We start from the raw sequence: 25,726 nt of genomic DNA on the forward strand, positions 1-25,726 counted from the left end.
TCCTACTCATCGACCTTAACATCATCATCTTTGGGCCCTAATTAACAATGTGTTTGTAGGTTTGCACACGCACACCCATCAAACGAAGGACAAGTGCTCTTTTACACCCTACGTATGTGATACAATGGGCTGCAGTCGAAAAAGATTCCTCATTTTGGAAAGAGGTCATAACTTTGTATGACCTTTGTAGTCATAACTTTGTATGTCATAACTAACTTTGTATGACCTTTGTAGTCTCTTGTCTCAAGATTGCTTGACACAGCTGATCCTACATCCGTCTGAAAGAAGCAGGGGTCGGGGGCGGACGTGACATCTTCCTTTCAGTTTTTTTTTTTTAAGGAAATACTTTTTTTTTTTTTTAATTTTATGCAGACAGTGGCTCGCCATATTGCCAAAGCTGGCTTGAACTCCTGGGTTCAAGCAATCCTCCTGCCTCGGCCTCCCAAAGTGCTGAGATAACAGGCGTGAGCCACTGCGCCCAGACTCCTATTTTTCATCAAATAAAATACAACCGTTTAGAGGAGCATGCTCAGCAACCGCAAGGACCAGTCCCAGCGCATCCAAGGTGCCGGAAAGAGAAAGGAACAAAACTCCCCCAGGTAAGCTGTTTTCCCCACGCCAAGGGGCAGTCGCTCACCACCCAAGTTGCAGCTGAGGAGAGACTCACCCGGCGACTGCGTGCTTCACACTCGAGTCTACGTTAGGAAGCCTCTGACCCTCTCCAGGGCCCCTGCGTGTGGAAGCCTCGGACGCTACTTGGAGAACCAGCGAACCCCGGCAGCACTGAATTCGAACCGCCGCGGGAGCCGTTGGGACACGCCTACCCGGCCGCTGCCCCGCCCCGGCGCAGATTGCGTGAGGCGCCGCCGGAGGCGCGGGGCTTGCCGGGGATCGTGGTCGGTGAGCGCGTCCGAGCCCACTAGCCGAGCCCGCCCGGGACTACATTTCCCACAATCACCGCCAGGATGCCCATTGGTGGGGAAAGCCATGGGAACCAGAGGCCGTCAGTGGGAGAGGTGGGCGGCGCTCACGCCTGGCCTGAGGGGGCCGAGACTGAGGTGGTTGTGGAACGGGGCTGGTGGCCCCGCCCTGAGTCCCTACCCTTTGGAGGCCTGCGCTTCTCCTTCGGAGGGAGTGTTCGCCGCCGCCGCCGCCGCCGCCGCCGCGGCCGCCACTTGGAGTTTCTTCAGATTCCAGATTTCCCTGTCAACCACGAGGAGTCCAGAGAGGAAACGCGAAGCGGAGACAACAGTATCCCACGCCTCTTGCAGCCCGGATCACCCCAGCAGGGATGGGCGACAAGACCTGGCTGCCCTTTCCCGTGCTCCTTCTGGCCGCTCTGCCTCCGGTGCTGCTGCCTGGGGCGGCCGGCTTCACACCTTCCCTCGACAGCGACTTCACCTTTACCCTTCCCGCCGGCCAGAAGGAGTGCTTCTATCAGCCCATGCCCCTGAAGGCCTCGCTGGAGATCGAGTACCAAGTAAGTGCGGAGGATAAACCAGCCTCCTTCCTTCCTTTAACCCAGCTACACTGCGTTGTCGCCTCTCACCCGTTTAGAAACTTCTGGTGGACGGCCCAGGTGTTGAAGAGGCGAGGGCCGTCCGGGAAGCCGGCCCGCTCTGCGCAGGCGCGCGAGGCGAGGCGAGGCTCTCGCTGAGGCCGGGGACCCAGAACTTAGGCTGGACCTGGAATTGACGACTACCCGCCTAATCCCCTTTCCTCCTGTCGGAAAGAGGCCAGAACTGGTGATGTGGCTGGCTTTTCTCTTTGTTTCCTAATTCGCCTATCGCTTTTCTTAGCCACTACACACTCCGATACTGAGAATTTCACAATGCGGAACTGATACACGTTCTCCTTCATCATTGGACGAGGTGATGACACTTGTTTGAATCACCGCCACCCCTTTCACACAATTCAGATGTTACAGATCTTCACTGTCTTTGCTTCAGTTAAGGGTTTTTGAATTATGATCGTGTAATTATCACTAAGCCCGATTTTGAAATTTTTTGGAAGAGGCTGTTGCTATATTTAATCATACATTGCCGTTTAAGTTATATATGCATTATTTTCAAAAGATCAAATCGTACATTAAAACTTTACAACCTTTCCTTTCTTTTCATTGAGCATTGTAAGCATTTCCCTCGTGTCATTGTTTTCTTTTTTTTTTTTTTTAAGACGGAGTCTCGCTCTGTTGCTCAGGCTAGATAGAGTTGGAGTGCAGTGGCGCAATCTCGGCTCACTGCTGCAACCTCTGCCTCCCGGGTTCAAGCGATTCTCCTGCCTCAGTCTCCCGAATGGCTGAGATTACTGACGTGCGTCACCACGCCCAGCTAATTTTTGTATTTTTAGTAGAGACAGGGTTTCACCATGTTGGCCAGGCTGATCTCGAACTCTCGACCTCAGGCGATCCACCCGCCTCGGCCTCCCCAAGTGCTGGGATTACAGGCGTGAGCCACCATGCCCAGCATGTTTTCTTTTTAGTATCTGCATAATATTCTTGCTGGGAATTACCTTATTTTATGTAGTCATGCTAGTAGGGGGTAATTTCTTAGAAGAAATCTTGTTCATTCCACACAGCAAATTTCGATGTTTCCAGGTAGCCATACAGGAAAAAAAAACAGCATTGATGTGTTTCATCTTTCAGTGTTTTAGAAGTCAATTATAATCATCAAATGTTAATTTTTTAACTTGATGTAGAGAATTGTTTTTAAATACCAGGTACTGTCACATACAGAGCAAAATTAAAAGTTGTAGAATTTTTTATACGATGGAACTTTAGGATTAAGTTGTATATAGGTACACAAGATAAGCACAGAGAATAAAATATCTAAAATCACATAGTGAGCAAAACTGAGGCTAAAACTCAGTGTTTCTTGATTTCCAGTAAAGTTCAAAAGTTCAGCATTTACTGAACAGTTAACACGTGCCAGGAATTGTGCATGGAGGGGCGGGAGACGAGGGGAAGCGGGGTTATGGCGGTTGTAGGTAAAAGAGAAAGAAAGAATCTCTCTTCTCAAAGAGCTTAATAAGGGTTACTGGCTCATAAACAGGTAATTTCAATAAAGGATGGCTAAGTACCAGTAGAGGAGGGTCACTTCTAAGGGTTTCAGAGAGGATTCCTGGAGAAAATAAAATTTAATCCAGAAAGATGCTTAATTGAGACGAAAATGCAAGGAACAAGGGACATTTCAGAAAAAGGAATAAAACGACCTATAGTTCTTAAAATACATAGTGTAAGTGGGGATGGTTAGTGTGTAGTGGACATTACAAGTACTGAGTTTGTATTAGACTTTAAGACATATAAAGTCTAGGGTGGGAGTAGCAGAAAAGGACATCAGAGAGGCCAGAAAGCTGGGGTCTTGAAGCTTCAATCATAGCCTTGTTTGCCATGCTGTGTAGGTTTTCCTTAATTTTGTGCAAGTCCATTTAAGATTTAAGGAGATCACTGGATGCAGTGTGGAAAATGGATTTAAGGAGAGCAAAATTAGAGTCAAGGAAACCAACTAGAGGGCTAGTGAAATAGTCTAGATAAGAAAACAATTTGTATTAATAAAAAAACTTCAGTATTTACACACATTAGGGAAGATATCTATTTTAACTACTGTCCTCTTATAGTTAAGAGCACCAGTTCAACCTTAGCCTGGGTTCAAATCTTGAGTCTGCCTACTTAAAACTTATGTGATCTTCTCACTTGTAAAATAGAGATAATAATTGTAACTACATCATAGAGTTGATTTGAAAAACATGAGTTAATAAATGCTCATATTCAGTGTAAAGTGGTCTATTAAAATATGCTAATAGATCATCCCTGATGCGTAGTAAATAGTCAATGAATGTTAGTTTTACATTTATACCTCTATAGTTACGTAGCTGGCTTGGTTTAGCTTTATTCTTTACATCTTTAGTCACTCTTAAAGGTACTGTTCTTTTTTTTTTTTTTTTTTGAGACAGAGTCTCCCTCTGCTACCCAGGCTGGAGTGCAGTGGCGCAACCTAGGCCCACTGCAACCTTCATCTCCTGAGTTCAAGTGATTCTCCCACCTCAGCTTGCCGAGTAGCTGGATTACAGGCATGTGCCACCACACCCAGCTAATTTTTGTATTTTTAGTAGAGAGGGGGTTTCACCATCTTGGCCAGACTGGTCTCAAACTCCTGCTCTCAAGTGATCCGCCAGCCTCGGCCTCCAAAGTTCTGGGATTGTAGGTGTGAGCCACCACGTCCGGCTGGGACTATTCCTTTAAAACATTTTCCCTAAACAATTTGTTTTGATTGAGGAAAGAGGTAAAATCTGTTAATATATGTAATCCTAGACAGTGTTGGTGAGATGTGTAGGGTAAAGATCATCTTCCACCCTATGTTTGCATTTCCCAACTTGTTTAATTTCCCAGTAACTACATGCTACTAATTTTTGTCTTAAAGTTAGTTTTTAAAATATTATGGAACAGACAATCCAACTTTGTCCTTGGTTACTGTGACATATTGAAAATTTTACTAATTTCTTTTTAGGTTTTAGGAGAATACTTTTTGGATAATTGACTAGCCCCACATTATATTGATAGAGGCTCTTGAAAACTTTAATGCCAATTCGTGTATCTTATGAATAAAATAGAGCATCCATTTAGAAATTTAAGTCATTCTTGAGTGCTTGATATGTGTCAACACTATCTGAGGTGCTAGGGATACAACGGTGAGTGAAAATATCAGCTAGGTGCAATGGCTCACACCTGTAATCCCAACACTTTGGGAGGCCAAGGTGGGAGGATCACTCAAGCACAGGAGTTTCAGACCAGCCTGGACAACACAGCAAGACCCCATCTCTACCAAAAATAAAGTAAGCCAGGCATGGTAGCACACACTTGTGGTTCCAGCTACTTGGGAGGCTGAGGTGGGAGGATCACTTGAGCCCAGGCGGTTGAGGCTATGGTGAGCTGTGATCATGCCACTGCACTCCAGCCTTGGTGACAAGAGCAAGACCCTGCCTCAAAAATATATATATATGATATATGTACGGTATTTTATATATATATATATCTATATTTGTGTGTGTGTGTGTGTATAGTCCATGCTCTCATACAATCAAGTATGGGGACAGACATTAATCAAATTATTACATAAATACATGTCAAAGTATTTAATAGGGGGAATGAAGGTAAGTTCATAAGACTGAGTGGGCTCAGTAGGAGGACTTCATTTTATCTGGAAATTGAGAGACATCCAGAAGTAGAGTTAATTTCTATAGAATTAACAGGCTGTCACTAGGCATAAGGGAATGAGTGGGACAAGACAATGGGTAAAAAAGAAAAACAACATACCAAGATACTAAGGAAAAAGAGAGAAAGATACCTTTGAGGTGCTGAAAGACAGGATACAGAGAGAGAACAGTGGTACAAGTCTACTCTAGAGAAGTCAGTAGCAACAGCAATCAGATCATGCTGGGCTTTTAGGTCCTTGTTAAGGATATGGGTCTTTTTGCAGAGACCAGTAAGAAACCACTGAAGAGTTATAAGCAGGTTAACTTTTTTTTTTTTTTTTTTTTTTTTTTTTTTTTTTTTTTTTGAGACGGAGTCTCGCTCTGTCGCCCAGGCTAGAGTGCAGTGGCCGGATCTCAGCTCACCGCAAGCTCCGCCTCCCGGGTTTACGCCATTCTCCTGCCTCAGCCTCCGAGTAGCTGGGACTACAGGCGCCCGCCACCTCGCCCGGCTAGTTTTTTGTATTTTTTAGTAGAGACGGGGTTTCACCATGTTAGCCAGGATGGTCTCGATCTCCTGACCTCGTGATCCGCCCGTCTCGGCCTCCCAAAGTGCTGGGATTACAGGCTTGAGCCACCGCGCCCGGCAAGCAGGTTAACTTGATCCGTGTTTTTTAAAAGATCATTTTGGCCACAGGGTATTGAGACTCTCTGTACCAGTTTCTATATACTTATAAAATAATAACAGTCACCTGCTCCCCACTACATACTATTATGAATAAATATGCTAATACATGTAAAAGGAATGGTATCGAGCACCTAATAAGCACTCAAAAAATGTTAGCTAGAAAATAAACCCTGAGCCTAGAACAATACCTTTTTAAGGGCATAATAGGCACTAAAAAGTATCTTTGAATGAGTGTACCAGACGTTTACCAAATATGTAAAACTATCTAGGTGGGTTTTTGGGAGAATATAGCTGTATCAATTTTTAAAAATTTTTATTAGTCTTTTCATTTTTGTATAGAGCTAAATTTCAATACTTTCTAGTAAACTGGCTGTTTCATCTAATTTTTAAAATTTACTTGTATAATATATCTGATGCCATTTGGAATACCTCCTATTTCCATTTTATCTGCAGGTATACATGTCTAATATTATATGTATATATGTATATATAAAGTATATGTAAATATAAATATGTATATAAAAAACAAAAACTCAAAAGCCATATATATATATATATAGGCACAAGGGAGTAAGTGGAACACGACAATGGATAAAAAAGAAAAACACATGCCAAGATACTAAGGAAGAAGAAAGATACCTTTGAGGTTCATTATATATATATATGTATATATATATAAATGACTTTTAAGTATTATATATATCAGAATATATATAAATAGGTGGGTTTGGGGGAGAATAATATATTTAATAATTTGATATATATGAGTTTTATATGTGTGTGTATATATATATATACACACACACACACTTTTTTTTTTTTAAAGAGATAGGGTCTCCAGCAATCCCATTACTGGGTATATACCCAGAGGAATATAAATCATTCTACCATAAAGACACATGCATGCAAATGTTCAATGCAGCACTGTTCACAATAGCAAAGACATGGAATCAACTAAATGTTCAGCAGTGACAGTTTGGATAAAGAAAATGTGGTTACATATACACCATAGAATACTACGCAGCCATAAAAAAGAATGAGATCATGTCTTTTGTGGGAATATGGGTGGAGCTGGAGGCTATTATCCTTAGCAAACTAGCGCAGAAACAGAAAACTAAATACCACGTGTTCTCACAAGTGAGAGCTAAATGATAAGAACTTATGAACACAAAGACGGAAACATGAGACACTGGGGTTTACTTGATGAGGGAGGGTGGAAGGACAGAGAGGTGCAGAAAAGATAACTATTGGGTACTGGGCTTTATATCTGGGTGATGAAATATTAGGTGCAAAAATTATTGTGGTTTTTAACACGTTTACCTAGGTAACCTTCACATGTACCCCCAAGCCTAAAATAAAAGTTAAAAAGAGAGAGAGAGAGAGAGATGGGGTCTCACTATGTTGCCTAGACTGAATTTGAACTCAGGCTCAAGTAATACTCCCACTTCAGCCAGCCTCCTGAGTAGCTGGGACTACAGGCACGTGCCACCACACCTGTCTCCTTTATGAATTTTTTTACTTCCAATTTTTTACTTCCAATTATAAAAGTAATATACAACCTCCTTAGAGTAAGTCAAACAATACAAAGATGTAAAAGCAAAAAAAGCCGGGTGCGGTGGCTCACGCCTGCAATCCCAGCACTTTGGGAGGCAAAGGTGGGTGGATCAGGAGGTCAGGAGCTGGTCTCCAACCTCCAGTATGGTGAAACCCTGTCTCTAAAAAAGAAAAAAGACAAATTAACTGGGTGCAGTGGTGTGTGCCTGTAGTCCCAGCTACTCAGGAGGCTGAGGCAGGAGAATCACTTGAACCCGGAAAGCGGAGGTTGCAGTGAGCCAAGATTGCGCCATTGCACTCCAGCCTGGGTGAAAGAGTGAGACTCCGTCTCAAAAAAAAAAAAAAAAAAAAAACTCACTCTATTGAACGCCTGTTGTCATTCTCCTAGATGTGAACTCTTCCACACCTTTTCCCATACTCATAAAATCATACAGGGTTTGATGGGATGAAACATATATGATTATTTTAATTAAAATGTCATGATCCTTAAAGTCCTTACAAAGTTTTTACCAACAGGTAAATAACCCAAATCAGAGGAAGTCTATTGGTTCATATAACTGGAAGTCTGAATAGGACAGATTTCAGGCTTAATTTGTTTTCCTCTGGTTCTCACGGCTCTGCTCTATAGACTTTTCTTAAAAAATTGAATTACTTTTTCTTCACTGACAGATATTTTTCCTAAATACATCAAAACTAGTATTTTATTGTCTTCTGACTTCGATTATAGCTGTTGAAGCTTCCTGTCAGTTTGTTATATATTTGTAGTTCATCTCTATTTTCTCTTGTTGCTTTTTAAATTTTCTGCTTCTGCATTTTCACTGCAGTTTAAGTGCATCATCTACGCTTCTTAATCTCTCATTTCTCTCTTTGTCTCTTCTATTTTATGGACAATTTCTTCAGCTCTATCTTCTACTTAATTAGTTTTAAAAATTTATCAATATTATTTTTGATTGGCAAACTATAATTGTATACATTTATGGGGTATATTGTGATGTTTTGATATATATGTACAATATGTAATGATTAAGTCAGGCTAATTAATATTGCCTTGCCTATAATTTTTTATGATGAGCTATTTGAAATTTACTGTCAGTTATTTTGAAATATACATTATTATTGAATATAGTCACTTTCCTGTGCAATAGACCTCAAAACCTATTTCTTCTATATATCTGGAACTTTGTGATCAACAACTCCCTATTCTCTCTCTCCCCAAGCCCCCCACCCCCAGCTTCTGGTAACCATTGTTCTACTCTCCACTTCTAGGAATTCAACTGTATTAGATTCCACATATGAGATAATGCAGTATTTGTCTTTCTGTCCCTGGCTTATTTCACTTAGTATAATGTCCTCCAGTATTCCATTGTGTATCTATACCACATTTTCTTTATTCATTCGTTAATGAACACTTAGATTGTTTCTATATCTTGACTATTGTGAATAATGCTTCAGTGAATACAGGAGTGCAGATATCTCTTTTACATACTGATTTCAGTTCCTTTGGATGTATACCAGAAGTGAGATTACTAGATGATATGGTAGTTGTATTTGTGGTTTTTTGAGGAACCACCGTATTGTTTTCCATAGGGCTGTACTAATTTACATTCCCACCAACAATGTACTAATTTGTTTTTTCTTTTTTGAGATAAGGTCTTGCTGTGTCACCCAGCTGGTCTTAAACTCCTGGGCTCAGGATCCTCCCATCTCAGCCTCTTGAGTAGCTGAGATTACTGGCATGTGCTCACCATGTCTGGCAATAATGTACTAATTTACATTCCTTTTCTCCACATCCTTTTCAACACTGTTATCATTCATCTTTTTTACAAAACCCATTCTAACAAGTGTAAAGTAACATCTCATTGTGGTTCATTAATCTTTTTAAGTTATAATCTGTTGACTCTTTTATTGAGTTTATAATTTCAATGACTAGATGTTCTATTTCTCCCTTTTCCCCAGATTACCATAATTAAGCCTGACTTTATTCCATTTCCATTTGCAGAAAGTCTGAAATATTTTCCATTAACATTTCATAGAGATATTTCTTTTTTATCTCTGCCTGGTTTTGTTCTTTTCTTATGGTTTTCTTTCATAGTTTTTTTTAAATTAATAGGCATTTTTAGAAGAGTTTTAGATGTATAGACTAATTGACAATTGAGCACACATATACCCCCACATTCCCATACAGTTTTCTCTGTTATTAACAATATTCTTTTTTAAATATTTAAACATTAGTGTTGTACATTTGTTAAAATTGAGGGCCATTTTGTTAACATTAACTAAAGTTAAGTCCATAGTTGCATTAAGGTTTGCTCTATTGTACAGTTCTATGCATTCTGAAAAATGCATAATGTTATGTATTCACCATTAGTATATTATGTAGTATCATACAGAATAGTTCCATGGCACTAAAACTCCCCTGTACCCCACTTTTACAAACCCCCTCTCCCAAACACTGAACTCCTGGCAGCCATTGATCTTTTTTACTTATTTCTGCGCTCTCTGTTCTGTTCTCTATTTGTCAGTTCTTTCATCAGCACCATGCTATCTTGATTACTGTAACTGTATACTAAGACTTGAAGTTGGGTAGTATCAGTCTTCTGACTTTGTTCTTCAATATTGTCTGGACTATTCTGGATCTTTTTTCTTTCCAAATAAATTTTAGAATCAGTGTGTCAATATCCACAAAATAGCTTGCTGGGACTCTGATTGGGATTGCATTGAGTCTGTAGATCAAGTTGGGAAGAATTAGCATCTCAACAATATTGAGTCTTCCTGTCCATTGACATGGTATATCTCTTTATTTAGCTCTTCATTGATTTCTTTTATCAGTGTTTTGTGGTTTGCCTTTTATAGATCTTGTACATATTTTGGTAGATTTGTACCTAATTCTTTTTTTCTTTCTTTTACTGCTAATGTAAATGGTATTGTATTTTTTATTCCCAACTCCAGTTGCTTGTTGCTGGTGTATAGGAAAGCAGCTACTCTTGTATGTTAATATTGTTTACTGAGACTTGGCTATAATCACTTATTAGCTCCAGGAGGGGTTTTTTTGGCAGTTCTTTAGGATTTCTACATGGACTATCATGTCATCTGTGAACAAGGACAGTTTTATTTCTTCTTTTCCAATAGGTATGTCTTTCCCTTTCTTGTTGTATTACATTAGCTTGAACTTCCAGTATGGTGTTGAGTAGGAGTAATGAGGGAGTAGCATCTTTGTCTTATTTCTGATTTTAGTGAGAAAGCTTCTAGTTTCTCACCATTAAGTGTGGTCTTAGCTGTAGGATTTTTGTAAATGTTCTTCCTTAAGTTGAGGAAGTTCTGCTCTATTCCTAGTTTGCTAAGATTTTTTTAATATTAAATATCATGGATTGATATTGGATTTTATCAAATGTTTTCCATACGTATGCCATTGCTGTGATCATCTGAGTTTTGTTCCTTAGTCTGTTGATGTGATGAATTACATGAAATAATTCTTGAATGTTGAATCAGGCTTATATACTTGGAACAAATCCATCTGGTCATGGTTGTAATTCTTTGTTTACACAGTTGAATTAGCTTTGCTAATATTTTGTTGAAGATTTTTGCATCTATGTTCCTGAGAGATACTGGTATGTAGTTTCCATTTCTTGTAATGTCTTTTCTGGTTTTAGTATTAGGGTAATATTGGCGTCACAGAATGAGTAAAGAATTGTTCCCTCAGCTTTTATTGTCTGTAAGAGATTTTAGAGATTTGGTATTATTTTGTCCATAAATGTTTGGTAGGATTCACCATTGAAACTGTCTGGTCCTGGTCCTTTCTTTTGGGGGAGGTTATTAATTATCAATATAATTTCTGTAACAGATACAGGCCTATTCAGGTTATCTGTTTCTCATTGTATGAGTTTTGGTACTTTGTATCTTTCAAGGAATTGGCCTGTTTCACCTAAGTTTTCAAATTTGTGGGTATAGATTTATTAATAATGTTCCACTATTATCCTTTTTTAAATATTTTTTAAGATGGAGTCTTGCCATCACCCAGGCTGGAGTTCAGTGGCACTATCATAGCTCACAGCAGCCTTGAACTTCTGGGCTCAAGTGATCCTGTCACCTCAGCCTCCCAAGTAGCTGAGCCTACTGTCGTGCACCACCATGCCTGCCTTTGTGTGTGTGTGTGTGTGTGTGTGTGTGTGTGTGTAGACAGGGTCTTACTTTGCTGCCTAGGCTAGTCTCAAATTCCTGGCTTCAAATGATCCTCCCATCTCAGCCTCCCAAAGTGCTGAGATTACAGGCATTGGCCACCACGCCTGGCCATTATTATCCTTTTAATGTCCATAGATAATTAATGATGACCCAGCTTTCATTTCTGATATTAGTGTTCTGTGTCTTTTCTCTTTTTTTCTTGGTTTGCCTGACTAGAGGTTTATTAGTTTTACTGATCTTTTTAAAGAACCAGCTTTTTGCTTCATTGATTTTTTTTTTTCTGGGTTGATTTCTTATTATCAGTTTTCTTGATTTCTGCTCTAATGTTTTTCTTCTGGTTGTTTTAGGTTTATATTACTGTTCTTTCTCTAGCTTCCTAAGGTGGATGTCTAGTTTTGCCATGTTGGCCAGGCTGATCTCAAACTCCTGACCTCAAATGATCCACCCACCTCGGCCTTCCAGTGCTGGGATTACAGACATGAGCCACCATGCTCAGCCTATAGATTTTTTTTTTTTTTTGAGACGGAGTCTTGCTCTTTCGCCCGGGCTGGAGTGCAGTGTGCAGTGGCTGGATCTCAGCTCACTGCAAGCTCCGCCTCCCGGGTTTACGCCATTCTCCTGCCTCAGCCTCCGGAGTAGCTGGGACTACAGGCGCCCGCCACCTCGCCCGGCTAGTTTTTTGTATTTTTAGTAGAGACGGGGTTTCACCGTATTAGCCAGGATGGTCTCGATCTCCTGACCTCGTGATCCGCCCGTCTCGGCCTCCCAAAGTGCTGGGATTACAGGCTTGAGCCACCGCGCCCGGCCAGCCTATAGATTTTAATTGTTACATGTCTTCTTCATTTCACTGGGATTTAAAGAAGAAAAAATTATGTATATTTAGCCAGCCATTTGAAACCAGTTCTGTTGAACAATAAGAGCACAGGAGTAGGTAATCTTTTATATCGTCACATTAAAGCCACCAAGAAAAATAAAATGGAGTGTTAAGAAAAAGAGTAGCCATTGAGTTAGGTGTTTTTGTTTTTGTCTTTTTTTTCTTAAGAGGCTGTACTGTACAGTGTTCCAAATAGATTCTTTTTAAAATTTTAACAAACACTATAAATAAAGAGAAAACGTAGGGAAGGAGGAAGACGGGAAGACAAATTTGCAGACAGATCTACAGGGAAAACACTGAGACACTTTAATTTGTGTAGGATGATAAAAAGATGTATTTATTAAATATTTGCATGTGACACAAAATCAAAATATGGATAATAACATTGTTAGGACTGGTACCCTTGGAGTTATAAAAATGGTGAACAGAATTTTCATCTATTTTATCATCTGTGTTGGATGTGCCACATATGTGTCCATAAAAGTACCTACAAGTTTATGCCAAGTGAATCCTACAAAAAGATGCTTAGATCCCAGAGAATGTCTCGTAAGTGCCAAACAAAGAGGATAGGTGTGCAATCTGTAGTAATACAAGAGATAGTGTGAGAGAACTGGACGGGAGGATACAGAGGACACTTCAAAGGACTTGACCCATTTATACAGGAGGTTGCAATTTTTTGAATTGCAAAATGAGACCTTGGCAACGACCTTGAGCAGTAGTATATAACTGCCACATGCTTAGTGTTCCAATAATGGAACACAAGGCATAAATGTGTTAAATTGGCTCTTAAAGAATGAGTACAATTGGATGAGTATTCAGGAGAATGGAACAGAAATAGAGGCAACACAGCATACTTATTAAAAATTATTCTAGAGGCAGATTGCTGAGTTTGAATTTTGACCATGTCACTTATTTGCTGTATCACTTTATTTTTCTGGGTTCATGCCATTCTCCTGCTTCAGCCTCCCAAATAGCTGGGACTACAGGTGCCCGCCACCATGCCTGGCTAAGTTTTTTGTATTTTTAGTAGAGATGGGGTTTCATCATAGCCAGGATGGTCTCGATCTCCTGACCTTGTGATCCGTCTGCCTCGGCCTCCCAAAGTGCTGGGATTATAGGCGTGAGCCACAGCGCCTGGCCTGAGGCCTTCTGATTATCTAAAATGAATGAGGTCTAAGTAAAAAAAAAATTTACATACACACAAAGATACACTGTACTGTTGTTTTAAGAAAGAAACTTTTTCTTAAAACTTTTTCTTAAAAAAAAAGAAATTTTTTAATGTGGCCTAGATGAATTAATGCTGTGTCACTTTGGAAAAATGACTTCTCTGTGCCTCAGTTTTTGTTCTTTGAGAACAAAATGAGAATAATAGGACCTACCTTTTAGAGTTGTTATAAGGAATAAATTAATCCACATAAAGCATTTAAGACAATTTATGGCATCAACTATAATTGTTAGTTGCCATGATTATCATCATCATCTTCATAGAAGGACATTTTGGAATTATAAATGGACAGATTGTATTCACTGACTAGTACATGAACCAATCTGCTTCGAATACACAATTCATACTGAGTCCACACCGTGATGGTCTTGAATTCCAGGCTAAGAAATAGTTAATTATTCTTTTATTGAAGAGGTCAAAAAAGTTATATACAATGTCCTAAATTGCCTAAGTCTTTGTTTTTTTTTTTTGGAGCAGGGTGGGACCGAGTCTCACTGTTGCCCAGACGATCTCGGCTCACTGCAACCTCCACCTCCTGGGTTCAAGCGATTCTCCCGCCTCAGCCTCCTGAGTAGCTGGAATTTTTGTATTTTTAGTAGAGACAGGGTTTCACCATGTTGGTCAGGCTGGTCTCGAACTCCTGACCTCATGATCCGCCCACCTCGGCCTCCCAAAGTGCTGAGATTACAGGCGTTAGCCACTGTGCCCTGCCAATTGCCTAAGTTTTAACTAAAAGGCCCAGGGCATTTGAACTGCCCTTTGTGTTTCTGTCCATTCTACAGGGATTCTGAATGAAACCACTATTTTAGGAAGATTTATTTCAGTAATATCCATAAGGCCTAAATTTAGGTGATGGTGACAGAAACGGGTAAGGAAAGGACAAGTTCCAAAAATGAATGGAATTGAACTAGATGATCCTTCGGTTCTTTTCTAGCCCAGACATCACTGATGACTTTCTTACCTCTCTAGGTTAGAAAATCTTTACATAATATGATGTACTGTATATAATTTTTTATTTCCAGAATTTGTAATATATGTTTTTCTCATGTATGCTTTTCTACAGGTTTTAGATGGAGCAGGATTAGATATTGATTTCCATCTTGCCTCTCCAGAAGGCAAAACCTTAGTTTTTGAACAAAGAAAATCAGATGGAGTTCACACGTAAGTAATCTCTTTTAGTTGAGTTTCATTGCTGAATAATACCAGTGGGCTATCTGCAGGGCATGGAAAGTTAGCATATTTAATACTACATATCAATATTAGATAATTCCATATGATTTTAAACAGTTCATGATAGTGGGCCATCTGATAAACCAAAACATTTTCCATTAACCTTTCTATTTTTGTTTAAGCGTTTTCTTTTGATCCAGGCTAAATTTTTTCTGTGCTTTGGTTAGTAAATTAGTATTCCCCTGGTATTGCATTCAATCTATTGTGGCATTTTAAACCTGCCTTCTGGCCAGCACAAGCTTTCTATTTTAACTTAAAGCTACTGTTCCAGGTATGTGTCTTAAAGTTTCTTGAGCTGCTGGCTATATACCATTTCTGTTCATAGTTTCTTTCTTAAAACAACAGTACAGTGTATCTTTGTGTGTATGTAAATTTTTTTTTTACTTAGACCTCATTCATTTTAGATAATCAGAAGGCCTCAGGCCAGGCGCTGTGGCTCACGCCTATAATCCCAGCACTTTGGGAGGCTGAGGCAGACGGATCACAAGGTCAGGAGATCGAGACCATCCTGGCTATGATGAAACCCCAGCTCTACTAAAAATACAAAAAACTTAGCCAGGCATGGTGGCGGGCACCTGTAGTCCCAGCTATTTGGGAGGCTGAAGCAGGAGAATGGCGTGAACCCAGGAGGCGGAGCTTGCAGTGAGCCCAGATTGTGCCACTGCACTCCAGCCTGGGCAACAAAGCGAGACTATGTCTCAAAAAAGAAAAAAAAGAAAAGAAAAAGCCTGAAAGCAAAAGACAATACTTTTTTTTAACTCTCTGAGTTCAGAATTAAGCAGAAGACCATATATTCTTCTGACACCTCACTTCCCTCTTTTCATATCTCACTGGTATGTTTCCCAGTTCCATTCTATTATCTTACTATAACATTTTCTTAAGTCAGTATTGTTAATGTGTTAAACTGTGAATCTGTAGGAAGAACAAATATGGAGTATCTAGTATTTGCTCTAAACAAGGGTTGGCATGTTATATGCTTCTAAATTAATCTTTCCAACCCACTATGAGATAGAGTCTTTGACTCAAGATTCCCATTTTATAGTCAAGGAGGCTCAAAGAAGTCAAATAAGTCTGCAGGGATACACATGCAGGGTGGAGACAAGATGGACCAAAACTCTTGCTTTCTACCATATGCTTAGAACATCCCTGGCACATAATACTATTGTAAGAACTAGCTATTAAAATTATTGGTCTTTGTTAACCAAAGTGCCTGATACTAATTGATACTCAGTAAACACTGACTACATGTATGAATGGATAAGAGGAAAAAAAGTCTCAGTAATTTTTTAAGATACTCATTTAAAATACATTTTTAAATGGCATTTTACCTATGCAGAGCTCAGAAAAATATTTGCATAAGCTATTACTAAATACGATAGAAACAGTAATTGTAAAAGTCAGTTTATATTGATATACTTGGAATTAACTGTTTTCTCTTTGATAGGTATATAAGAACTAAAAATGGGCCAGGCACGGTGGCTCACACCTATAATCCCAGCACTTGGTGAGGCCCAGGTGGGTGGATCACGAGGTCAAGAGATTGAGACCATCCTGGCCAACATGGTGAAACCCCATCTCTACTAAAAACACAAAAATTAGCTGGTCATGGTGGCATGCACCTGTAGTCCCAGCTACTTGGGAGGCTGAGGTAGAATTACTTGAACCCCAGAAGCGGAGGTTGCAGTGAGTCAAGATCACACCACTGTACTGCAGCCTGGCGACAGAGACTCCATCTCAAAAAAAAAAAAAAAAAAACCAAAAAACTAAAAATGTAGTTCATCTTTAAGTTTCAGAATTTTTAAAATGTTCAAACTTTATGTCAATCTTTATTTCTCCCTAATTATTTGCTCCCTTTTTGAGATAATAAAATTCACTGTTAGAAAAATAAGTATCTTACTGCTTCCTTGTGTTGAATTACCTCTCATTAAATAATTGGGAGAAAAGAATTGAGTTTATAATAGTTCACATTTATTACATTCTTTTGATGTGCCAGGCCAGTGTCCTCAGCACTTTTCATGTCCTAATTTTTTTTATTCTTAACCACAATCCTGAGGTAAATATCATTTTACTGATGGGAAAACTGAGACATAGAACAATTAAGTTGCTGAAGGTTACACAGCTAGTAAACCGCAAAAGCCAGGATCTACATTCAGGCAGTCCAACTCACTCTTAATTATTACACCAGATTTACAAATCTATTTTTTTTTTTTTGAGATGGTGTCTCGCTCTGTCGCCCAGGCTGGAGTGCAGTGGCGCGATCTCGGCTCACTGCAAGCTCTGCCTCCTGGGTTCACGCCATTCTCCTGCCTCTGCCTCCCGAGTAGCTGGGACTATAGGCACCCACCACCATGCCCGGCTAATTTTTTGTATTTTTAGTAGAGACAGGATTTCACCGTGTTAGCCCGGTTGGTCTTGATCTCCTGACCACGTGGTCCACCTGCCTCGGCCTCCCAAAGTGCTGGGATTACAGGTGTGAGCCACTGCACCCAGCCTACAAATCTGTTTTTCAAACATTAAACAAAGCTTTTATCTTTAGCTATATTAATTTTTTAAGAGCAGCAAAAATCTCAGTATGTCACTGGTTTTTAAGTAGTCTTTTTTTCTTTTAAATGTAATTTCTTTTTTTAAAGACAAGGTCTCACTCTGTTGCCCAGGCCAAAGTGCAATGGTGTGACCATAGCTTACTGCAGCCTAAACTATTGGGCTCAACCAAGCCTCCTGAGTAGCTAGGACTACAGGTGTGAACCTGGCTAATTTTTTAATTTTTCGTAAAGACAAGGTCTCACTTTTGCTCAGGCTAATCTCGAACCCCTGGCCTACAGTAATCCTCCTGCCTCAGACTCCCAAAGTGTGTGATTATAGGTATGAGCCACTGTACCTGGCCCTACTTTTAACTTGCTAATACGGGAAACTAATTTTAACCAGGGTACTGGTCATTCAGATACTATTGATTTTTTTTTTCAGCACTAGGCATAACTAATGATGGGCGGAATTAACCTTATGGAATTAATAAAATATAGTTTTATTTAATTCTCAAAGCATTTAGGATCAAACATAAACATCTACAGGGGAACCAGTGATAGTCAATAAGCAAAATCAGTAAGAGGCCTGGAAGAAAACATTTAGGATAATCCATCACTGCTTTTGAAAACAAAACTCAGTTTAGATTAATCTCAGTTGAAGGGTAGGTTGGCAGTCATATCTGCATATGAATTGAACTCATTATAAAATACTTTTAATAGTGTATAAATATTAAAGTTTATTATGAGTTATGTATACAGGTTTTTAATTCTATCCTTTTCCAAAAATGAGATCACTAACCATAATTTACTGAGTAAATGCCAAGCATGTCTAAGCTGTACTCGAATGTATATATTTTCAGGTTGCTTCATTCCCAAGAAATTATAAATTATCTTTCAATACTAAGGAAATTCATGAGTAAGCTGTCCAATTATTATAAACTGTTATTTTTTTGTTTTGTTTTGTTGAATTTTTTTTTTTTTTTAATTTTTTTGAGACAGAGTCTCCCTCTGTCGCCCAGGCTGGAGTGCAGTGGCGCAATCTCAGCTCACTGCAACCTCCGCCCCTCCAGGTTTAAGCAATTCTCTGCCTCAGCCTCCGGAGTAGCTGGGATTACAGGCGCATGCCACCACACCTGGCTAATCTTTTTGTATTTTTAGTAGAGACGGGGTTTCACCATCTTGGCCAGGCTGGTCTTGAACTCCTGACCTTGTGATCCACTCACCTCGGCCTCCCAAAGTGCTGGGATTACAGGCATGAGCCACCGCACCGGCCTGTTTTTTTTTTTTCTTGAGACAGGATTTTGCTCTGCTGCCCAGGCTGGAATGCAGTGGCATGATCATGCCTCACTGCATCCTCAACCTTCCGGGCTCAAGCAATCCTCCCGCCTCAGCATCCCAAGTAGCTAGGACTACAGATGCCAGCCACAACGCCCTAATGTTTGTATTTTTTTGTAGAGACAGGATTTTGCTATGTTATCCAGGCTGGTCTCAAAACTCCTGAGCGAAAGTGATCTACCAGCCTTGCCCTACCAAAATGCTGGGATTACAGGCGTGAGGAACCACACTCAGCCTATTACTTCTTTCACCTTTAGTTGCTTTTCATCACAAACAAGTACAAGTAACTAAAAACATGTATTTTTTTTTTATACAGTGTAGAAACTGAAGTTGGTGATTACATGTTCTGCTTTGACAATACATTCAGCACCATTTCTGAGAAGGTGATTTTCTTTGAATTAATCCTGGATAATATGGGAGAACAGGCACAAGAACAAGAAGATTGGAAGAAATATATTACTGGCACAGATATGTTGGATATGAAACTGGAAGACATCCTGGTCAGTATGGTCTCCTAATAAAATAAAAAGTATTAACATCCAGAGCCCTTAGTATGGTAATGGTTACTGAACTAAGCATTTTATCTGCATTATCCAGGAAAATCTGTTTCTAATACTTTTTGCCATAAATACCTCCATTTCAAGTATCAGCTTAATTTTACTTTATATTCGTAAAGCCCTTTTATAGTTTTCAAATAACTTATCTTCTAGGACCCTATTATAAAAATAGCTTTTTTCAGATGTGCAACTAAGACTGCATCTTGGTAAGTTTGTTTTATAAATGTGCAGTTAGAATTTTAAAAATTACAGATTATGCTTCTGTATGCTTCTGATTATACAGAAGGCATATGAAAAATAAAATGTTTTCTAATTTCACAATTTTGTGGTATTAAAACATTGGGTGTTTTACTGAATACTAAATTGGTCAGATTAACATACAAAGAAGGAAATTATAAACACATGCATCATGTAATAGGTAAATACCTAAAGTTGTATCTGTTGGGTTTTCAAAAAGGAAATCATTTGCCAGGCATGGTAGCAGGTACCTGTAATCCCAGCTATTCAGAAGGTTAGGGGGAGGATCATTTGAGCCCAGTTTGAGGCTGCAGTGAACCATGGTCACAGGTATAAATAGATACTACACTCCAGCCTGGGCTATTATATAGCAAGACCCCATCTCTAAAAACTTAATCATTTGGCCAGGCGCAGTCTCAGGTTGCAGTGAGCTGAGATTGTGCCTGGGCGAACTCCGTCCCCCCAACAAAAAAAAAAAAAACCTTAGTCATTTCCTTTGGTTGTGTGAGGGCTAAGAAACAGATAATGTACGTAAAACTCCTGATGCTATGCCACTCAGAACAGTTTCATGTTCCCTATTTTCAATTCACAGTAGCTTTGTTCCCTTGTTAAATTAACTACTTACAAACAGTATAAATATGTCAGGAGAATTATTACATAACCTTACAGAGAATCTCTAATATAATATAAATAGTACCTGCCCCTCAATTGTGCAGCCATCTATCTTAAAATTGTGTTTGGATAAAAAACATAAAGCATATTTTGAAAAAAAATATTTTTGAGACAGGGTCTCACTCACTCTATTGCCCAGGCTGGAGTGCAGTGGCACCATTATGGCTCATTGCAATCTCAACCTCCTGGACTCAAGTGATCCCTGACCTCAGCCTCCCAAGTAGCTGGGACCACAGGTGGTGCTACCATGCCCGTCTTTTTGTAGCGGCAGAGTCTCTCTGTGTTGTCCAGCCTAGTCTTGAACTCCCGGGCTCAAGGGGTCCTCCTGCCCTAGTCTCCCAAAGTTCCAGGATTACAAGGCATGAGTCACTGCACCCAGCCTCATTTTTTAATTAAAATTTCTGAGCATTCTTTAATAATAAAATTATTTTATTTATCTCCAGGAATCCATCAACAGCATCAAGTCCAGACTAAGCAAAAGTGGGCACATACAAACTCTGCTTAGAGCATTTGAAGCTCGTGATCGAAACATACAAGAAAGCAACTTTGATAGAGTCAATTTCTGGTCTATGGTTAATTTAGTGGTCATGGTGGTGGTGTCAGCCATTCAAGTTTATATGCTGAAGAGTCTATTTGAAGATAAGAGGAAAAGTAGAACTTAAAACTCCGAACTAGAGTACTTAACATTGAAAAATGAGGCATAAGAATGCAATAAACTGTTAGTCAAGACCATTAATGGTCTTCTCCAAAATATTTTGAGATATAAGTGTGAAACAGGTATAATTTTAATGTGAAAAGCCTTCACTTTCTGTGCAAGTAATCCTGCTGATCCAGTTGTACTTAAGTGTGTAACAGGAAGATTTTGCAGAATGTAGGTTTAGCTGAATGAAGCCATATTAATAACTGCATTTTCCTAAGTTTGAAAAATTTGCAAATGTCTTAGGTGACTTAAATGAGTATTGGGCCTAATGGCAACACCAGTCTGTTTTTAACAGGTTCTCGTACCCAGAACTTTTTTTGTAAATGTGGCAGTTACAAATTAACTGTGGAAGTTTTCAGTTTTAAGTTATAAATCACATGAGAATTACCTAATTATGGATTGAATAAATCTTTAGACTACAAAAGCCCAACTTTTCTCTATTTACATATGCATCTCTCCTACAATGTAAATAGAATAATAGCTTTGAAATACAATTAGGCTTTTGAGATTTTTATAACCAAATATATTTCAGTGTAACATATTAGCAGTAAGTATTCGTCTTTGTACTTAGCTTACGTTCCCAAAAGCTGACATTTTCACGATTCTTAAAAACACAAAGTTATACTTATTAAAACTAGGACATGTTTTCTCTTTGAAATGAAGAATATAGTTTAAAAGCTTCCTCCTCCATAGGGACACATTCTCTCTAACCCTTAACTAAAGTGCAGGATTTAAAAATTAAATGTGAGGTAAAATAAGTTTATTTTTAATATTATCTGTCAACAGTTAATATCTGTCAACAGTTAATAATCATGTTATGTTAATTTTAACATTGCTGACTTGGGTAATTCATTGTTACCAGCAGTTGTGAAGGAAATATTGCTAAAATGATCTGGGCCTACCATAAATAAATAGCTCCTTTTCTGAGTTCTAAGAATTATCAGAGACAAGAAAGAATTTAGAAAAACTTGAGAACACTGAATCCAAAATAAAATTCACTTAAGTAGAACTATAAATAAATATCTAGAATCTGATTGGCTCATCATGACATCCTACTCATAATATAAATCAAAGGAGATTAATTTCCAGTTAACTGGAAGAAATTATTTGGCTGTAGGTTTTTATTTTCAACAAGAATTCTGGTTTGAATTATTGTTTGTAAGCAGGTACATTTTATAAAATGTAAGCCCTACTGTAAGATTTAGCACTGGGTGTACATATTTATTAAAAATTTTTATTATAACTTTTATAAAATGGCCTTTCTGAACACTTTATTTATTGACGTTGAAGTAAGGATTGGAAACATAGACTCCCAAGTTTTAAACACCTAAATGTGAATAATCCATATATACAATAAAGTCTCTGCCATGTAATTTTTTGAAGTCTATGGGGGTCTTACTCAAGTGCTAATAATTTAACTTCATCATGAATGAACTATAATTTTTAAGTTATGCCCACTTATAACATTGTTTATGACTACATTGTGAGTTAGAAACAATCAAACAAAATTTGGGGTATAGAACCCCTCAAAAGGTAATGCTGGAATTCTTGATAAGCAATAATGATAACCAGAGACAGTGATTTCATTTGCACTCAGAGTAGTATAAAAGGAGATACATTTCCCTCCTTAGGCCCCTGAGAGAAGAGCAGCTTAGATTTCCCTACATGCAAGCTTTTTAAAAATGAGGTAAATGCCATATATGATCAATTACCTTAATTGGCCAAGAAAATGCTTCAAGTGTCTAGGGGTATCCTCTGCAACACCTGCAGAACAAAGGTCAATAAGATCCTTGCCTATGAATAGCCCTCCCTTTTGCCCTTTCTGTTAAATTTGTAATGAGAAGCAAATTTACAGTACCATAACTAATAAAGCAGGGTACATATATAAACTACTGCATCTTTTCTATAAAACTGTGATTAAGAATTCTACCTCTCCTGTATGGCTGTTACTGTACTGTACTCTCTGACTCTTTACCTAACAATGAATTTGTTACATAATCTTCTACATACATGATTTGTGCCACTGATCTTAAACCTATGATTCAGTAACTTCTTACCATATAAAAATGATACTGGCTTTATTTGGAAAAGAATTTAGGAATATTTAGGACAATTACTTTTACAGACAAAGTAAAAAGACTGAGATATTTAAGAGGCATAACCAAAAAAGCAAAATTTGTAAACAGAGTAAAAATCTTTAATATTTCTAAAGACATACTGTTTATCTGCTTCATATGCTTTTTTTAAATTTCACTATTCCATTTCTAAATTAAAGTTATGCTAAATTGAGTAAGCTGTTTATCACTTAACCGCTCATTTTGTCTTTTTCAATATACAAATTTTTAAAATACTACAATATTTAACTAAGGCCCAACCGATTTCCATAGTGTAGCAGTTACCATGTTCACCTCACACTAAGGCCTAAGAGTTTGCTCTGATATGCATTTGGATGATTAATGTTGTGCTGTTCTTTCATGTGAATGTCAAGACATGGAGGGTGTTTGTAATTTTATGGTAAAATTAATCCTTCTTAAACATAATGGTGTCTTAAAATTGACAAAAAGTGAGCACTTACAATTGTATGTCTCCTCAAATGAAAATTCTTTATCTGAAATTTTAAAAGAAATTAATTCAGCATGTAAGGATTTTTCATCTGAAGTATAATAATGCACAATCAGTGTTGCTCAAACTGCTTTATACTTGTAAACAGCCATCTTAAATAAGCAATGTATTGTGAGTACTGATCTGTATATAATAAAAATTATCAAAGAAAATGACCAGTCATTTGTAAATGCTGTCTACTCCTGAAAGCCTTCCTTCATCTCAATCTTAGTTAATAATGTGCTCTCTCCTCCTGTTTTGAAACCCCATAGCTCTCTACACCTCTTATTATACATCACTCTACTTTGCATTGGAGTTCTGTTTCTATATGTACTTATTCACCTGCCTAAACATGCATTGTTCCTAAAAGGTACAATTTTTGCTCAAAATATATGAAAGGAAAGATAATCAGTTCTTAAAGTTTGGACCCAGGGAACTTACCCTGCTAAATAAGCACCCAGGGAACTTACCCTGCTCCTCTACCTCACCCCAGAAATTGATTATTTAGGTCTGGAATATGGCTCAGGATTCTTAATTTTTAACCAACACAATATAGAATCCTATCAGTTATCCTTGGATCATCTGCTTAGTGATCTTGTGAAATCAAAACTCCCTTGAGGTTATTTCATTTTCAGAAATATTTTAAGTAATATCTTAAAACTTGTTAAAATAGCATATAGGAAAGTACAATGCTTGGTGTAGGTAGGTTATTATTTGGTCATTTCCCTCAAACCATCCAGACAAGCCACTCTTCTACCACAAGCTGGTAGAAATCCTTAGGCACCTTTCTGCTTCTGCACTGCTATCACTTTCAGGTGTCTAAGGCTTCTGGAAGGCTGCTGTCATAACCTGGAGCCATATACCTAATGTATGTCTGGGGAAAGGACACCGATTAAAAAATCTGGAGCTAAGATGATGTTACATAAGAGAGGGCACATGGAGATGGACTCTGGATCCCTCCATCTGAAAGAAAAAGGCAAGAAAATGCAGGGCAGGGAAAATCCTGGAGGTCTTCACTGACCATGAATTAAAATCCTAATTGACAGTTTTACAAAAACCCTCCTGTTTTAGTACTTGTTTTTGTTTCTGTCTTAACAAGCTTAGATTTATTATTGTGCCTTTTATAGAATATGAGGAAGAAATAGGAAAGCAGTAAAATGAACAATGAGAATCTGTTATCCAAACCGATATAAACTCCCTCAGAAAGAAAGATACTACTCCCCAATCCTGGAAGTGTTAAGTGGCAATAATGATCACATGTTGTAAAGGAGATTGTTAACTATGGCTAGTATCAAATGGGAGGCTGGAGTAAATCTAACCTTTCTTCCCTTGATTTCAATTCTAAAAGGACAAGTAATACCATTGCAGAAAGAAAAGACAGTTCCAAATGATAAATTTTAGAGTTGTTTTGCTAGGATGCAAGAGAAATTGGATAAGTGGACCACTCATACGTTGCTGGTGAGATATGAAATAGTAGAGCCACTGTGGAAAATATTCTTGGCAGTTTCTTACAAAACTAAACATGCATTTAACATATAACCTGGCATTTGTACTACTTGACAGTTATCCCTGAGAAGTTAAAACTTAACAAAATGTTACATAGCACCTTCATTTACAATAGCCAAAACCCAGAAACAACCTGGATGTCCTTCAAAAAGGGAATGAACGGTTTAGTATGTCCACACCATAGAATACTAAATAGTAATATGAAGGAACAAACTACTGATACAAATTGGATGGACCTCAAGGGAATTATGCTTGGGTGGTTTGGGGGGACAATCCTAAAGTTTTACACACTGTATGATTCTGTTTTTGTAACATTCTTAAATAATAAAACTATAGAGATGGGAAACAAGATTCTTGGTTCAGGTCTTGGGACTGAAGGGAAGGAGAATGTGGCTATAAGGGGAGCCTTGTGGTGGAAAAGTTCTGTAGTTTGATTCTGGTGATTACATAAAGATACATGTGAAATGTTAGAAGTATTTATAGCTGAAACAGATATTAGTATGTTGGTATATACATATTTCTGAATGACTAATTACTTTCGCCATGTTGCCCAGGCTGGTCTCGAACTCCTAAGCTCAAGTGATGTGCCCGCCTCAGCTTCCCAAAGTGCTGGGATTACAGGTGTGACGCACCATGTCCAGCCTGTTTTTTCCTATGCA

At 38.5% G+C, this 25,726-nt stretch overlaps 2 protein-coding genes and 1 long non-coding RNA gene across 4 annotated transcripts in view; 1 reads left to right on the forward strand and 2 right to left on the reverse strand.

The window, feature by feature from the left end:
* Positions 1-807, reverse strand: part of CCDC18 (coiled-coil domain containing 18) — a 109,523-nt gene extending 108,716 nt beyond the window's left edge. For both annotated transcript variants that reach the window (XM_033196650.1, XM_033196646.1), the window contains exon 1: positions 668-807. The gene's annotated coding sequence lies outside the window, so the exon portion shown is untranslated. The remainder of the gene's footprint in view (positions 1-667) is intronic.
* LOC117074808 lies at positions 325-1,151 on the reverse strand. The gene has a single exon (XR_004433715.1). It is a non-coding gene; the product is annotated as an uncharacterized LOC117074808 (long non-coding RNA).
* Positions 832-25,416, forward strand: TMED5 (transmembrane p24 trafficking protein 5). Its single transcript, XM_033196654.1, has 4 exons — positions 832-1,480; positions 14,771-14,868; positions 19,111-19,294; positions 20,704-25,416. Exons 1-4 carry the CDS (start codon positions 1,292-1,294, stop codon positions 20,920-20,922), a joined length of 690 nt encoding a protein of 229 aa, XP_033052545.1. The 5' UTR covers positions 832-1,291; the 3' UTR covers positions 20,923-25,416.
* The last annotated feature ends 310 nt before the right edge of the window (positions 25,417-25,726 follow it).

This window comes from Trachypithecus francoisi, unplaced genomic scaffold, assembly GCF_009764315.1.
Source record: "Trachypithecus francoisi isolate TF-2019V2 unplaced genomic scaffold, Tfra_2.0 Lachesis_group5, whole genome shotgun sequence".
NCBI classification, from domain to species: domain Eukaryota; kingdom Metazoa; phylum Chordata; class Mammalia; order Primates; family Cercopithecidae; genus Trachypithecus; species Trachypithecus francoisi.